This window comes from Callorhinus ursinus, unplaced genomic scaffold, assembly GCF_003265705.2.
Source record: "Callorhinus ursinus isolate GAN/ISIS: 27379988/994484 unplaced genomic scaffold, GSC_fseal_2.0 scaffold11, whole genome shotgun sequence".
Taxonomy (NCBI): Eukaryota; Metazoa; Chordata; class Mammalia; order Carnivora; family Otariidae; genus Callorhinus; species Callorhinus ursinus.
This window is the reverse complement of record NW_027397073.1, coordinates 48452086-48469503: the sequence shown is the minus strand read 5'-3', so window position 1 is coordinate 48469503 and position 17418 is coordinate 48452086. Positions and strand designations below refer to the sequence as shown.

The following is a 17418-nucleotide window of genomic DNA, read 5'->3' as shown; positions in this document are numbered from 1 at the left end:
TATCTCTGCTCTGTTTGGGGTACTTTGAAATGCTACAGATTCCTAGGCCCCACCCTGGATTTTCTGAGTCAGAGTCTCTGGGGGTGGGGCTTGGAGAGTTGTGTTTTTGAACTAGCGACCCAGGTGAAATTGAAGCTTGTTGCCCTCGAGGTGTCTTCAAACCAGGGTTTGGGAACCACAGAGCTGGTTTCTTCATCGTATTTCAAATGGCTTAAACTAAGCAAAAATGAAACATTAAAAAAATTAAATGATATTTCTGTTGGTCCTCCATCCCAAATTCTTTTGGACTTTTTCTTTTGCTTTAACGACACAAGTATGTTCAGAGTTTCACAAGGAAAAAGACTTTCCGTTGTTTTGTTGTTGGCAGATGTTAAAGAACATTTCTAACCTTTATAAAGGTGGACTCTGGTGTAAGGTGTTTTTCGTTTTTGGTTTTTGGTTTTTGGTTTTTGTTTTTTTTTGGTACAGAAGGCTTGGTGTAATTTTAAGGGACTCAGGTGGTAAATAGAACAGTTACTTGTGTGGAAATGGAAAGATAAAGGTTATTTAAAATATTCCTTATTATGCCCTAAGTCCTCAGCAGCACTTGGGTAGCAGCTAAGTGAGGCAGAACAAGGTCCTGATATTTGAAAGCACTGGGGAAGCAGCCAGGTTTTTGACTTGGGTGTCAGTCTTTTCTAGCTGAAATGGAAATTGCTGCCAGCTTCAGGTCACTTTTGTTTGTTAAGGCTAGCTGAAGCCTGGAAAAAGCCAAATTTGAAAGATAAATGGCACAGAAATACAGGTATTTCCCCAACAATGGACTTTGGGGGACGCCGCGTTCGTTTTGCTTTCATGGTTTTGTGATGTAAAATTTCAAAATGGGGCCATTTGCGAGTCTGATTGGTCCTCCTCCGAGGGAGGAACAGTGGAAGGTCAGTGACGGGGTCTGGGTCTGACCCTGGCCTGCCAGGAAGAGGGACCTCGGGAGTTGTGCCGGCCGGCCTCTGGCTGCTTCGCTGGGCATCTCTCACCTGAGACCCAGCACGCCGGAGACCGCTCGCCGGCCCTTGCCCTTTGGTGGAACGCGCTGTTCCCTGCTAGGGGCCAGGCTGCACAGCAGCAAGGATTTGGGAGGTTGGTGGAGTTTGAGAGCAGCTCCATGCGAGGTCTTGTGCTGTAAGTCCCCAGCACTCCGTAGCCCAGGCAGCCTCCACGGGAGCCGGGTGTGTGAGCTGCTGACCAGATGGTGGTGGGTGTGTGTGTGTGCGTGTGCGTGTGCGTGTGCGTGTGCGTGTGTGTGAGCTTGCAGAGCCCGAGCGGCCTCAAAGGCTTCCCAACACCTTCCCAGGGCAGGGGGCACAGATTGCCTGCTCTCCTCCTCTCCCTACAGGGACCCACTCCCCCAGGGTTTTCTCACCGGGTTAGTCCATCACAGATGTCTCCAGCAGCCCCGACTTGACGTGGCTGTTGTGGGGGACCAGGCGCCCATGACAGAAGCCAGTCTGCTGGCTGCCTTTGGAAACTGTCCCCCTCCAGGAATACTTGTTGTCGACCCAAGCGGTGTCCCCAGGTGACTACCGAGGAGTACCAGCATGTGCGCCCCATGGTCCGAGTACCTTCAGAGCCTTCTGTGGGTGGGTTGAGACTTGGCGTGTGCGGCCGGTGGCCGAGGGGCTGTGAGGGGGCCCTTGCTGGGGGAGCCGTCTGTGAGCCACTGGTGGAAGCATTTGTGAAAGGTGGCTGTGCTGACAAGATGTGTCATTTTCCCATTTTGGTCACAGTTTCTATGATGTTGGAAGGCAGCAGGTGTGTGACTGCGTGACTGTAGGATTTGGGGAAGTGCTGTAGGTGAGGAAAATGTTCCATCCGCTTTGCAAGGTTGTGCCTGGTAAGCAGCACACAGCAAGTACCCTGGTTGGCTCAGCGTTTAAGCCTCCTTTGATGATGGGTCCGTCCCATTGATCTCCAGTGGCGCCTGTGGCTGACGTGGTGGAAATTAGTAGTTCAGCGTGATTTCACCTGCATGGTGTCATCCGAGCTACAAAACAGGGTAATCTCAGGCATACTCCCAGTGGCAGACAGGAACTGGGGGCCACGTGATACAAGTGGAACATAGCTGCTTTGCCATCTTAATGACGATTGTAACAGCAAGGAAGTCAGATTTTTGGAGTGGTCCACAGCAAACCTGCTGTCTTTTAAGTCCCCCCTGAGAAAGCCGTGTAGGAGATGATCAATAGGCATTCCCAGCCTGCTCCTTTATTTATTTTTTTTTTTAAAGATTTTATTTATTTGAGAGACAGAGAATGAGAGAGATAGAGAGCACGAGAGGGAAGAGGGTCAGAGGGAGAAGCAGACTCCCTGCTGAGCAGGGAGCCCGATGTGGGACTCGATCCGGGGACTCCAGGATCATGACCTGAGCCGAAGGCAGTCGCTTTAACCAACTGAGCCACCCAGGCGCCCTCCAGCCTGCTCCTTTAAAATCCTGATGTTCCTGCCCTGTCCTGCATGTGGGGGCAACTGGTTCCTGAGCTAGCCTGGCAGGAGCTGAGTATTCTGGAGGGAGGGTAGTTGTCTGCTGCTGTGAGCAAAGGCTTGACAAGTGTCTCGGGGCCACGGAAACCATTTTTTGTGGTGCCCGGAGGCCTCATATCTTCCCTTGTCATAAAGCTACAGTGTCTTAGCTTTCTGTACTTGTTGCTAATTTTTGTTTAACTTAGACCTCTTGGAAAAAGAAGACATTCTTTCTGATGGTCATCAGGTTGTTGACTTGGCTACCTTATGACTCAGTTTCTCGTTGTTGTAGGTTTTCTATGTGGTGTGTGTGTGTCAGAGACGGAGGGCAGTGTTCCGGAAGGTTGACTGCCATGTAGCCTCATATTGAAATAGCCCCTGTCTTGTTCCTTTCAAATTCTTGTGTTTAAGGAATTTGTTAAACTTAAATTTTGATAGACAGTTGATTAATTTTTGTGCCTTTTGAACTTAAAAGATTTTCCTAGAAAAGTCTTCTATGCTAAAATGTTCTTACATATACAGGTTTACTGAAAAATACGTATTTGGTTGACTTAAAATAACATTTTCTTTCATATTTATATTCTCTGGTGGATTGTAAGAATACTTAAATCTTTCATTGAATTCCATGTATTGACTAAATTACATTTTACTGGTTTGTTTTTGTTATTTAGGAGGGAAATACGGGAACGTGTTCTATTTTAGCAATTCCCAAATGAGATTTATTATTTATTTATTTGCCAAATAAGATTTAATAAATCTATAAATATTCTTATCCCTCCTATGATTTGTAACTAAAGATTAGTAAAACTGGAGAATGCTTTACATATATGTAAAATATGTGTGTAATAGATGTATAGTGTAATATGTATATATCATATATAAGCTTATATGTTTCATAGCTTAGTTCCCAAATTTTATAAATAAAAGGTATTTCCTTTGTGACAGGAAGGATTAATTTGGGGATGAAATTAGCAGTAAGACTTAACGTCTGAGAATAAGAAATCACTGAACATATTTGCCTGCCTGATAACTCTTCTAAAAAATTAAAAGCTACTTAAGTTTGTATTAAAACTGCAACTATAATGTTGAAGTCATCATTAAACATATAATGTTAGAATAAATGGAGAACCTTGCTTTATGGTCATGGTTCGATTTAAAAAGTACTGTGCTCCGGGAGGCCCTATTTACAATTGAGTAAAACAAGGCACCTGACCTCAAATTGTTGATAATGTGGTGGTAGGGGTGGGGAGCACATGTAGTCAAAGCTCACTGCTGGTCAGATGTGGAAGTGCCTTAAATGAGGGACACCTTGGGGTAGGAGTCGAAAGGAGGGAGCGGTTAATTCGGACCTCAGAGTTGGAAATGGCTTCACAGAGTGCATCTGAACTAGTGGAGGAGGATTTTTGCAGGGCAAAGGAAACACTGGGCTGGAGCTCTCCAGAAAGAAGAGCATGGGCATCTGTGGTACTTCGAGGACATAGTTGTTAGTGTCCAGTGTTGCTGGAGCATAGGGTGTGGAGCCAAAGGCAGGAGGTGAGCCGGGTGAAGTAAGTGGAAGGTACACCTTTGAAACTGGCTCACATCAATATAAAGTCAGCCTTAAGTGGGGCCCAAAGTACCTTCATTTCTAAATAATGGACCTTCTCTAATCCCCATCTGTGGTGACAAATGTCTTTCTTTTTCTGTGCTAAAGTCCCACAAAGCATTCTCCACAGAGTATTTTGATAACTGATGTAAACAAATGGTAGCATGCTCCTGCTTGTACATTTTAACCATCAGGATTTCCCCTCATAATTAGTAAGGAAAGGACTCCCCCTTGGAGCTGGTGGCATGCACTGGCCTCATGGCATATGATGTAGGCCTGGGCTTTTGTTCCTCTGTCCCCAGGGCTTCTGAGGGCAAGATGGTTTGGGGTGGTGCCTGGTGAACCTTCTTCTGAATGGAGACATACTAGGCATGGTGTGTTGGTAGTAGGAAATATTTCCGCACCTTTGAGGTTCGTTGCTGGTAATAGACAACTTCCACAAAGAGAGGCAGACGTCCTCAGACTGAGACAAGGACCTCATCTCGGATTTGATGCTGGCTGGTTCTGCACCTTTGGGTGGGGGTGGGGGGCTTACCTGCTGATTGGTCATTTTCTTGATCCTAATTAGGTGTCTTCATTCCTCCCTCATTTATTCCTCTGGGATGCTATGTGCCTGGATAGACCTGTTTCCCGACTGTGGTCCCTCCTTGGTAATAACTTTATCCAATGACTGTGTCAGAAGAAATACTTCTCTGAGCTGTGTGGTGCTAAATCTTGGGCTATAAGTGGTTTGAAAGAGTTAATGTGCACCCCTAGTGCTTGTAGGGTCTCTGGGTGTCCTCAGAAGGCCTTCTGAAGAAAGGCTAGGTACTTGTAGGTTAATATCTAGTTTTTTAATAGATTTTATGTGTTAATATTTGCATCCTGTGCTGAACATTGGAAAACACCGCTTTATAGTCACATGGCTTACTTCTGTATTAGCAAATTTATACTCCACTGTCTTTCTCCAAGTGATTGGATCACACTGGATTTACTATGGCATTATGGTTGGTGACAAATAATAATTCCTGTTATTAATGATTCCCACAGTTAAGTAGCTGAAAGGTAGATTCATGAAGGACTCACATATACAGTATGAGTTGTTTTCACTCTGCACTGCAGTTCTGACTCAGGAGACTCCCGGAGGGGGACAAAAAAATTACTGTTCATCTCTTTTAAGTTGAATATGATACAGAAGCCTTTAGGTTGCAGGAGAGCAGGGCATTAGTGTTAGTCTTGCATTTTATCATTGTACTCTTGCTCTTGAGAAGAGCAAGCATTTTCCATGCTTTTATCATTTACAAGATACTGGACATAGGAAAGCAGAAACCTGCTTCTGTCAAGTACTTTTTACGTGTCAGGTGTTTTATGTACATTTTCTCTTTTATTCATAATTACCACTCAGCCTATGGTGTTGTATTTCCATTTTCGATTTGGGGAGAGGGGGAGTAGTGAGACTCAGAACAAAGTAACAGGCCCAAGGTTATGTACGTATTAAGAAGCAGGATTTGGACCCAGGTCTGGCGGTCAGTGTTTTGTCACTATGGTATACTAGATTTTTTTTTCACTTTGTAATTTAATTTTTTATTTAAATGCTTTTAATTAACATACAGTATATTATTAGTATTAGTATGTCATACTAGATTAAGACATGATAAATGATATTGAAATCTTCAGAGAAGAAATAATATTTTCTTAAATCTGACTAATTGTCATTAGTAATTTGAGCATCAGAAATCATCCTGCAGGTGGGAAAATTATGCCAGAGAAATGATTTGCTTGTAACCAAATATATAAGGAACATTGTACAAATTTTTATGTATTTCTAAATAAATTGTGTTATAGTACGAAGACTATGTTAGTTGGATAATAAAAAGATAACAGGTAGTGAAATTTACTGTGGTTGATGTACCTAATGTGATTTTATTAAAAGGCTCTCTCACAATCGCAAATACAAGGTTGCAGTACCAACATCCTTCTAACGGTGTGATTTCAGTCTTAAAACACCGTGAGTGATGGGCGCCTGGGTGGCTCAGATGGTTAAGCGTCTGCCTTCAGCGCAGGTCATGATCCCAAGGTCCTGGGATCGAGCCCCGCATCGGGTTCCCTGCTCAGCGGGAGGCCTGCTTCTCCCTCTCCCACTCCCCCTGCTTGTGTTCCTTCTCTCACTGTGTCTCTGTCAAATAAATAGAATCTTAAAAAAAAAAATTGGCTTTAACAAAACAAAAACACCGTGAGTGCCAGGTTAGTTGGAATTGTTCAGAATGTTCAAATTGCCATACAGTTAGTTTTTTATGAAATCATTGAAAAAGCATTTAGTAGGCAAGTGTCTGTTTCGCTGCAGAGTTTATGGTCCACGACACTCTTTTCTAAATGAATAAAAAGAGAGTTAAAAAGTCATTAATCTCCCACCAGGGTCTGTGAGAGTGCTGCAGTTAGGTTTTTATTATTGCCTCATTTATAAGCCAGGATCCAGAGTGACTCCATAAGGTCACAAAACCAGCCGGTGTTGAAGCCGGGACTGGAACCGATGTCTCCTGCCTCCCCGTCCCAGGGCTGTTACCACTCCCAGGGAGTTGACCAGTCATCACAGTTATTAATATCCTACTTGCCACTCGCTACAGAGCCGTGAACGTAAATATTTTGTTGGCATTTTATCTTCACCCTCCCGACGTGCCAGGCTCCCTTTCTTCTTTCAGTTCCTTCTAATAACTCACGTTCCTGTCTGACCACATTGGCCTTAGCTGAGAAAGTCACACGCCAGCCTGGCAGGGAACATGGAAGCATGTGGAGTTTGCATACTTTCATTTTGATTCCAAGGCCTTTTCTAGACTTCCTCCTGTTTGTCTTGTGTGCAGCAGAACGCGCGTGCGTGCATGCACACCTGTGTATTATGGGGAGGATAGCGAGGAGGAAGAGTTACAGATGCATTGCACTAGATTAATTATCCAGGGCCTTTATATATATGTTAGGAGTCAGCGCAACTGTATCGTCCTTTACATAGTTTATAATATATATGTCCATCCAATTTATCACAGGACTGTGGTCTATTTTTAATAAGTGACTCATTATCTCAATCTGAAAGCCAGAATGCTAGGTAAAGAAGTGTGGGCAGGGTGTCCTGCGCCTTCTCATGGCCTCAGGTTAGAAGGCTTCATTTTAGAACACAGTGTTTCTCTGCAGATTACAGATCCCTTGCAGTTCCCCCCCCCCCAGCCCTGCCTCTGTAAGAATATACAAATTGTCACAAAACATGAAATAATGTTACGGGAAAACATGGCCAAATTTAAGAAATCCTGGCTTAGAATGCTCTGAAATGTTATTGCTAAATTAATTTTGAAGAAAATGAATTCCTTTACTGGAACAAAAGTAATTTATTATGCATTTCATGGGTGTCTGCCAAAAGAGTTACTAGCAATATGAAGATCTAATGGATATGAATTAAATACAATCTGTTAGCTTTGTGTTAGCTTTGTTCATGTTGAGATCTACCTGTTAATTTTTCCCAAAACTAAAATAATTTTAAAAAGCATCTCCAAAGATAGGTGTTGGTATATGCGATAATTCATAATTCAGCTACCTGTGGCCCCGGACCCAGCCCTTGGAATTTGTGGGACTGAGCACAGATTATTCTATTGACCTCAGATTTTAAGAAAGACATGAACAAATAGACAGCAGGTATTGATCTCGGTGTCCTGTATGAGTCTTGGGAGTAAATAGTCCCAAGTCAGTATCCGATGGCTGTGCTCCTGGTTCGTTGTTAACGTGGCATGGTTTCACCAGAGCTGGGGGCACACACTCCGGAATCCTATTTTTATCTTATTAAGGACACATACTTTTTAATTTAAAGCTCTGATTAAGCCTGTTTGTTTGATTCATGGTGAAGCCTTGGCATGGTCTGAAGTTCATTCTGGGGGTTCACAGATTAGCAGCTGGGAGGAAACAAATTCAGGCAGCCAGGGGCTAGCTCCAGCTCTGTGTGTGACTACAGTAAGCTGCCGAGGTTTTATAAAGCCTCTGTTTTCCTCCTCCTAAAAGGGGAAAGTAATTCCTACCATCTGGTCCTTCAGAGCATTGTGTAGCATAAGTGGGAGATGCCTGCAGACCTCTTTGAAGCTCAAGGAGAACAGCACTATTTAAATATAATCTTGGAAGCTGATAGTGGATGGGCTTTATTTACATGGCACTGTTTTGGATTTTTTTTTCCATCCCAAGACATTAGAAAGAAATACTTTCCTGATGGGGGAAATTAAGAGATGTAGAGCTGTTGGGTTAACAAAGTAACCATGGGTTTTTGTTTTTTGTTTTAAGATTTTATTTGAGAGAGAGCGAATGAGTGAGAGCGAGCGCATGAGCATGTGTGGGGTGGGGAGGGGCAGAGGGAGAAGCAGATGCCCTTGTTGAGCAGGGAGCCCGACACGGGGCTCAATCCCAGGACCCCGAGATCATGAGATCGCAACCTGAGCTGAAGGCAGACGCTTAACCAACTGAGCCACCCAGGCGCCCCCAAAGTAACCATATTTTAAACATTTTTATTTTTCTGATAGCCACAGTTTTTCATTCCTTGTGACACTTAGTCCTTCCATAATGCTTTCTTGCAAATGCTGCTTGGTTCTAGGACCATGGTCTGCTTTCTCTGATTGAGACGGTGAGATTAAGATACTCACCCAATTTGAAAAGCCAGTTTTGTTAAAAAAGGTAATTCACCAGGTTTTAAATCTTTCCTCAGGATCTTTTATGACTTGACTTGAATAGGGTCATCCATTTTGATTTAGAAGATAAACTTTTTCTTTAGAATGCCAATGACTTAAATTGTGGGACAAACCTTCCCCCCTACCATTTATGTTTGTAATCAGCATTTTTAAAAAAAGTTTTTATTTATTTATTTGAGAGAGTGCAGAGAGAGCATGAGAGCAGGAGGAGGGGGGAAGGAGCAGAGGGAGAGGGAGAAGCAAGCTCCTCACTGAGCAGGGAGCCCGATGTGGACTTCAATCCCAGGACCCTGAGACCACGACCTGAACCAAAGGCACTTAATCGACTGAGCCCCCCCCCCCCCCGGAGCCCCTGTAATCAGCATTTTACTATTAGTCCAAGGGCACTTAAACTTCGGGCTATGCCTTTCTTCAAACAAACCTGCTATTTGAATGTGTACAGATGTATAAAACAATCTGCTCCTTTGCCCAAGGTAGATTGTGTGCATAGAATTGTTCTTCCCTCCTAAAAATGGGCAGCATCTTGGGGTATGGGTTGAACCTGGCCTACTCAAGCCCAGGAGGGGTGGGGTGAAAGGGCCCAAGAGGGCAGCCAGTGAGCTCTGCATTAAATTCGCTTGTTAAAGTACAAAAAAATAACGAAAATATTCTGCTAAACCCTGAATTAGGTCATTGGCTACGGTGATCGTGACTCTTAACTTCTTGTGAGAAAAGGTGCTTTTGTTCTTTTGCGTTGAGCTGTTAGGGGAGACGTAAAGGGTTTTGTTGTGATGGACGACTTTCACGGGTACTGATGGAGACAGAACCTTTGTGTGTTTGTGTATCTTCTTAGGCCACTTCCTAAACTCTTAGCGAGGCACTTTCGTGTCTCCCTCCAAACTGAAATGAGTATAGTTTTTTAGAGTGAAAATATCTAAAAGTGTTTCTCTTTTGTTGGAATTTACACACAGTTGTTATTTATTTATTTTTTGAGCAGGCCGCTCTAAAGCACAAGAGAGCCTAACTAACCTAGAGGTTACAAAAGCAGAGAAGAGAGCATTGGCAGGGAGGGATGGCTGGCTTCCCCTCACACAAGAAAAAGCTGTAACCACAAGCTTGCTTAGATGTAGGAAGGACAGATCAGAGACCATGGAAGCCGGGGGTCTGAATTCGAGCTAAGGAGGCAGTGTGACCATCATCAAAGTCTTAAGCTCTGGCAATGATCACACACTCGTCCTGGGGTTGCTGTGTTTTGTTTCTTCAGCTCAGGGCTCCGTTAAGAGAGATTACAGCACAGAGGACTGAACGTATCCCAGTTGACTCCTTTTTGATTTCCTTCCTCAGAGATGAAATTGATGTTCACAAGCTAGAGAACCCATGCTTCTCTGGAATGGCTGTGTCCTGTAAGGGTTTCTTTCGCTCGGAAGAGTCACCTATCCAGAGGTGCCTTAGGAGCTGTCTCTGGGCCTGCCTGTGAGGCAGTGGAAAAGAGAGAGAACTGACAGGGTTGGTGAGCCCACTGTGAGCCAGACACTGCTGGGCACTGACTCCAGGAGATTATCAAATTAGAAATCCTTCACTTTTCAGGGGGCGCCTGGGTGGCTCAGTCGGTTAAGCATCTGCCTTTGGCTCAGGTCATGATCCCGGGGTCCTGGGATTGAGCCTCGCATCGGGCTCCCAGCTCAGCGCGGAGCCTGCTTCACCCTCTCCCTCTGCCTGCCGCCCCCCCTGCTGGTGTGCTCTCTCTCTCTCTCTCTCTCTCTCTCTCTCTCTCTCTGCTTCTCAAATACATAAATAACATCTTTTAAAAAAAAGAAAAGGAATTCTTGACTTTTCAGATACGTTCAAAAGTTGTTCTCACAGGGGGAGAAAAAAATCCATGTGATCTAAAGATGAACTATGCCTACTTCACAGGCTAGTGGACATTTTCCATGTCCCAAGCCTCGGCAGAAGCCCGGGTTGTCCCTGAAGTCATTTATTCTTTTAAGAGGGAGATTTCCAGCCAGCCACTCAGCCGGGTCTCCCACCTAACCTGGCCTGAGTTCAGTGCTAAGCCCCGGCCGAGTCTGGAGCTGATAACACATTCTTTCAACAGGAAGTGCCTCCATTTTCAGTTGTCTGTGGGAGGGTGGAGGGCAGATAAGCTGTGAATGGAAACCCAGAACAGATTTCTGCTCCACCCTCATAATGCACTTTGATCAGAGAAAGAGCGAGGACCTCCGCCTGCGTGAGCGGCCCACCAAGAGGAGGAAGGATGGTTCAGCTGTGGGCATTCTGAAACGCTCCCTTCCGAGCGCCTGTTCAGGAACACTGGTGGGGTTAGGTTGGTTTACGTTAGTGAAATGCCTGCTTTTGCTGTGTTTAGATGTCTTCGATATGGACTAATAAGGTCCTTTCAAGGGTTTGACTAGATGTGGGAAAACATACTCATCAATCGAAATTTATGCTTATAATTTTCTGTGTGTGTACTGGGTCCAGGGTCGTAAGTTTTCTCTCATTTCCCCCTCCCCCCAAGTTGTAGTGTACTGATTCTTGATAGGGTAGCTCTTGAACATCATCAAAGAGGGAAAGGCACTTGAGACAAACAATGATATGACAAGCCAGGTTTCTTTAGGAGAGTTGTGCCAATTCTAGATTTCTTACACAGAATACTGGTTTCAAGAGCCCAGATGACACGGATGCACCCAATTGTAGTGTGTTGGGTGTTTTAACGTACGTAGAACCATGTTTCACATCTGCCAGCTTCCAGCCGGTGGCAGATGGCGTGGATGGAGGTGACTTCCGGGGTGCATGGGTGCCCATTCTGGTCCTCCCTTCTCTCACTTAGTGCCTCCACTAGGATTCCTTCCTATTTTTTCATGCTACTTTATGACTTTCCAGGCTGGCTTACCCCTCAAGTGCTTGTGCGTGATACTTCTGGTGCTAATGTTTTCTGCCTTCCCCAAAGTTAGACTGCACTACGCCATTCAATTAAAATATTCCAAGGAAGGTACTGATGGCTAATAGATGGTCCCCCGTCCCCACACACTACTGGGTTCCCTTGAAATACTTTTGTGTGCATAAATTGTAATTATATCCTGCTGTTTTTCAGTTAACATTGCCGTTACAGGATTTTTTCCACTTTGCTACATGATCTTATTATTTTTAATAATTGCATAATAGTTCATTGAGCGGATGTACCTTGCTTTTCCAAACCATCCCATATTATTAGGCGTTAGATTATTTCCATGGTTTCCCCTATTATAAGTTACCCTGCAATGGATGTCTTCCCTTGTGGAGCCTGTCCCTTCCTTTGAATTCTTTCCTTATAAATACATTTCCAGAAGTGAGATTACAGAGCTAAGTAGGGTATAAAGTTCTTGATGGGCTTTGCTAACTGCCTTCTAAGGCGTGTACCAGAACATAGCCCTGCTGCCCATGGATGAGGGGACTGGGGTTATCACGGTCTCATCGTATATCATCACTATGATCTCATTATGTATCATTACATAAACACCTTTATTTTTTATTAAGGTATGACTGATAAACAAAAAAACTGTAGCAGTATTTCATGTTTAAATTATGTATCCCCAATTACAAATAAGGTTCTTAAAAGTGTTGGCATAAGCACTTGTTCCATCTTTTCCTCAGAAAGTCAGATGTTGCTTTTGATTTCACATGAGCTGATGTGAGTCACTCATGTAATTTGGGGTTTGCCTGCCCTTTGGCGCAGGAGTCTTGGTCTGCCGTATAGCTTAACATTTTTGACTGAACAAAGAAGACAAAGAAGGTAGTTGAGTTTAGCTTTTGGAGTTATTGCTCAAGGGTTAAGAAGAATGTTCAGGGTACTAGGGTTTCTTCAATGTAGTTTATTTGAAGAAGGCCCATGAACCTTTTGAAGGGCTAAGGAAGCACCTGGGTTTTTGTTTTGTTTTGAAGAGTTGTCAAACAATTAGAAGGTCATTGCTGAGGTAGATGGTTTTCACTTAGCTCTGAATGAGTTCCACTTCTCCCACTAAACGATGGGTGGTAACTCACCTGGTGAAGGGCAGACTTGGGGAGATTAAATTAGGTCTATGCTCCTTAATAAGAATAATAAAATGCTAATAGTGGTGTATACTTGTATCATCCTTCCTGTTGTCAGATACTGTTGGAAATGCTTTATGTATGTTAATGAATTTTTTTTTAAAGATTTTATTTATTTATTTGACAGAGAGACACAGCGAGAGCAGGAACACAAGCAGGGGGAGTGGGAGAGGGAGAAGCAGGCTTCCCGCGGAGCAAGGAGCCCGATGCGGGGCTCGATCCCAGGACCCTGGGATCATGACCTGAGCCGAAGGCAGCCGCTTAACCGACTGAGCCACCCAGGCGCCCTGTATGTTAATGAATTTTAGGGGCGCCTGGGTGGCTCAGTCGGTTAAGCGTCGGCTCTGGATTTCGGCTTAGGTCGTGGTCTTGGGGTCCTGGGATCAAGCCTTGCTTTGGGCTCTGTGCTCAGTGCGGAGTCAGCTTGTCATTCTCCCCCTGCCCCTCCTCCTGTTTGTTCTCTTCCTCTGTCTCCCTAAAATAAATAAAATCTTTAAAAAAAATTTGCATTTTTCTAGGTGAGGAACCTGAGGCATAGAGAGTTTTCAGTCTGGCCTTCTGGTTTGCCTCTCGCACGCTGTCTCCTTGCTGCCTTTGCTTGTCCTGGTTCAGAAGGCCTCTGGTATGTCCTACATGCCTCTCCCATGCTGAAACCCCTGCCCTCACCACTGTCTTGACCATGGCAAAGCGTCATGCTGATGCTTTTACGATCACTGAATCACCAAACCCTACCTGACGGGTGACGTGAAGGCCAGTTTACCCAGGAGGAGGCTTGCAGAGGTGCCCTTACTCAGTAGGTGGCTGAACCAGGGCAGTGCTTGGAAGTCTGCTTGCGGCCCATCCCCAGGAATCCTTCCCCTCTTGATTCCTTTTTGACCTATTTCTCCACCTCCGTATCTCGACCACTCATTTTATCGTTAATGATAGGCAGCTGTTCATTGTTACTTTCACGTGTGTGTGTGGCCTAGGAGCTCATCCAGGGAGCGACTGTCTCTTTGGGGCTCATGGTCACGGTGCCTGGCTCTCAGAAGCACCTTGCTAATGTTTCCTGTTGCTGACTTGAGGTGGTGACTGACCCCTCTGCTCTCTCAGCATGTCTGGCCAGGTGAGGTGGGCTGCTTCCTGGGCCAATTCAGGTACCCTTTTTCTTTCAGAAAATTAACGCTTGCTGTGGTGAAGTCAGCTTTAGTTGGATAAATGCACATGTGCTTTTTCTGGGAATAGGTAGATCAATATGAGATTGGATGTGACATAAATCATTTATAATTGCACTCACTCTTTTTTATTAGTTGTATGGTAGCTCCTTTCTCAAATGAGTCCTTTTGTAATTGAATATCACCCTTTTGTTTATTTCTTTGGGGGATAGATCTGGGTCTATGTTGGGTTTGCTCACAGTGGAGTTTCTGGAGTTAATGGCTTGTTAATTACCATATTTCTGGGTAACCAAATCATCACTTTGGTGTGTTTGACAGGATTATTTCAGCCATTTCAAAATCTGTTTTTAAGTTTTAGGCATCTCAGTGACTTCATGAAATTTGCTTTTTTATGCACCCAGAGCCCTCAGTTTAAGTCTCGTGTTAATTTAAAAAGAACTTGGAGTGTGGTGGTACTGTTGTGGCTGGATTTTTATATACCCTCATTTTCACCAGGAAAGAGAAGGATTGGTTACCTGAGAGGGGCTAGATTGGGAAGTTGGGATGGACATTCCCCAAATGGATAGGAATTCCCACAGCCAGACCTTCTAGAGCCCTCCTTCCCAGCCTCATGCAGTTACCTTGAGGATGAGAGAGAAAAGCAGATGTTTTGTTCCAGAGAGAGCCAGGACCACGTTGATTCCAGGCCCCTGTGTGGAGTTAAGGGGTGCCTTCCGTTCAGTTCAGGCTGTGTCTGGTGCCCCATGTTTCTCTGAAGTAGATGTCACATCAGCTCAGACAGACAAAGGGATGTTTTTGAAAAGCACAAAATATTCTACTTGTGTCAAAAAGCAAATAGCCAGTAATTTACGGGATGAAACCCTGAAACCTAGGAAGAAATAAGAGACCGTGAGCTTTTTAGAAGGAAAAAACCATGATTTAAGTATGGAATCATGGCTAGATTTTTTTTAACTTTTAATTATTTTTAAAAAGCTTTTGTTTGTCAGAGAGGGAGAGAGAGAGCACAAGCAGGGGGAGCGGCAGGCAGAGGGAGAAGCAGACACGCCGCTGAGCAGAGAGCCTGATGCGCGGGGCTCAATCCCAGGCTACTGAGATGGTGACCTGAGCCAAAGGCAGACGCTTCACTGGCTGAGCCACCCAGGCGTCCCTAGATCCTTTAACTTCTTAAACCAAGCACAACATACATATAAATCCTGAGGGAAACACCCTTGCGTTTCCTGTACCTGGCAGTCAGCACTGCGTGTCGCTGGAGAGAACAGTGGAATGTTCTGCAGGTCGAAGTTGTGGCTGATGCACATGTACTGGTGGAGTTCTGACACCAGAGGTGGCATGTTCCTGAACTCAGATTGGTAAAGGATGCTCCAGGAAGACGTGTTATTTTTGACACGTTGGAGCTTCTTCAACCTCCGGGGGCACTGTGTGTGGACGGCCACTGTCTCTCTGGGTGTTGTGCACGTCACTGACCCCTGTCCTCAGAGGCATACCGAGCAGCCTGGGCATCATACTGGTCATGGCTAGATTTTTTTTTTTTTTTTAAGTCAAAGGCAACTGTTTTCTCAAACTGTAGTCTAAACATGATTTTAGTTATTTTGGTTTGATTCTACTAAGTTATATCATATTTTCTATTTGACCTTTCTCATTTGGATGGAAGGAATGAATGAAATAAGAGAACAGTGATCTTTTGCTTCAACAAATATTGCCACAACCATGACAGATACTGGATGTTAGCATTTTCTTTATAATGTGGCCTGCTTTCAAAATGGCCTGTTCTCCTTGCAAAGAATTAAAGGTAAATGCGGTAGATACTAAAACCTGTGTACGAAGTCAGTGCTCAAAAATTTCATTTTTTTTAAAGATTTATTTATTTATGTATTTGAGAGAGAGAGGGAGAGAATGAGAGAGAGCATGAGAGGGAAGAGGGTCAGAGGGAGAAGCAGACTCCCTGCTGAGCAGGGAGCCCGATGTGGGACTCGATCCCGGGACTCCAGGATCATGACCTGAGCCAAAGGCAGTCGCTTAACCAACTGAGCCACCCAGGCGCCCTCAAAAATTTCATTTATTAGTTCTTGCTGAGCTGTGTAGCTTTCCATTTTAGACTTTGGCATAAGTGCTCAGGTTGTGGCTCCACTGTGTGTGTGTGTGTGTGTGTGTGTGTGGCGCTCTGTTTTCTCTGGAAATGATTGGATCAGTGTGGGCATCATGAGACCCGTTTCCCTAGGTGGTGTGGTTTGTTTCGCTGTCAGAGAGCTGAGAGTTCTGCTGCCGTTTTTACAAATCGGCCTCCCGCGGTTGCCCTTTCCTACCTTGGTCCAGCCTTGAGCTCTCCAGGGTGAGGCCGGTGGCGCCTCACAGCCGGCCTCGCTGCCCATCTCCTTTGTCTCCGGGTGTTTTCCTTGCAGGAGAGTGCCGCCTGACAAATTTATCGATAACTGTCTCTCCCCTTCTCTTTTCCCTCTCTGTCCCTCTCTTCCGCCAGGCGGGCGCCTCAGTGATGTCTGGCGCGGGAGAGAGCACTAATCCCGAGAACAGCGAGCTCAAGTACTCAGGTCAAGATGGGTTGTACATAGGCGTCAGCCTGGCCTCGCCAGCCGAAGTCACATCCTCGGTGAGACAGGATTCCTGGTGCGCCCTTGCCCTGGCCTGAGCCTGCTGCCAGGGAGCAGGAGGGCGCACGGCCTGTGGGGATTTTGTCAAGCCGGCCACACCAGGGCGAGTATGCTGACAGAACATTCCTCTGATGCGTGATTTCCGTGCCTTTATTTTGAAAGAGATGTATTTCCCCGAGAGGCCTGCTCTGCCTTCACCCTGCCCCTATCTCTGAAGAGCGGGAGAGGAGATGGAGAGCTTCCAGGGAAGGGCCGCTGCAGCCCACAGCATGTCGCCTCCTCCCCGGCCACGGCCCCTTCCAGCCACCAGCCAGCCAGCCTGCCTCTGGGCCCGCCAGGGGATCTGATGTCCGCCGTGCCACTTCCAGAAAGCGGGACTAGGACCGGGGCCTTGCCTGCTAAGGAATATTGAGAGAGATTAAAAAAAAAAAAAGTTTTATGTGTATTGCCCCAAATCATGTGCTTCTTCTGATCGGTTTTGGTTGTTCCAGAATTTCTTTGTACCTTTTCCACACCTGAATTTCACCTGCTTTCATGGAGAAGACCATTTGGTACACACCTCTGGAGGCTGAGTCAGGACTGTGACTCAGTTTGCAAGACTGCATTATGACTGTAACGTACACTGTGACTGACGTTTCTCAAAGTGCATATTGTGTGACTGATCTGAAGTCAGTCGGGATTTGTAAACAGGGTAGCAAACAAGATGTTTTTCTTCCATGTAAACAATAATTTTTTTAAAAAGTGCAATTTGCGTTGCAGCAATCAGTGTTAAATCATTTGCATAAGATTTAACAACATTTTTTATAATGAATGTAAACATTTTAACTTAATGGTACTTAAATAAT

General features: G+C 44.9%; 1 protein-coding gene across 7 annotated transcripts in view; it reads left to right on the top strand.

Moving 5' to 3' along the window:
- The window catches only part of GATA6 (GATA binding protein 6), a 30407-nt gene extending 13540 nt beyond the window's left edge, over positions 1 to 16867 (top strand). For all 7 annotated transcript variants that reach the window (XM_073898419.1, XM_073898418.1, XM_073898422.1 and 4 more), the window contains one exon: positions 16444 to 16867. In XM_073898419.1, coding sequence (XP_073754520.1) covers positions 16444 to 16611 — 168 coding nt within the window. In that variant the 3' untranslated portion in view covers positions 16612 to 16867. The remainder of the gene's footprint in view (positions 1 to 16443) is intronic.
- The last annotated feature ends 551 nt before the right edge of the window (positions 16868 to 17418 follow it).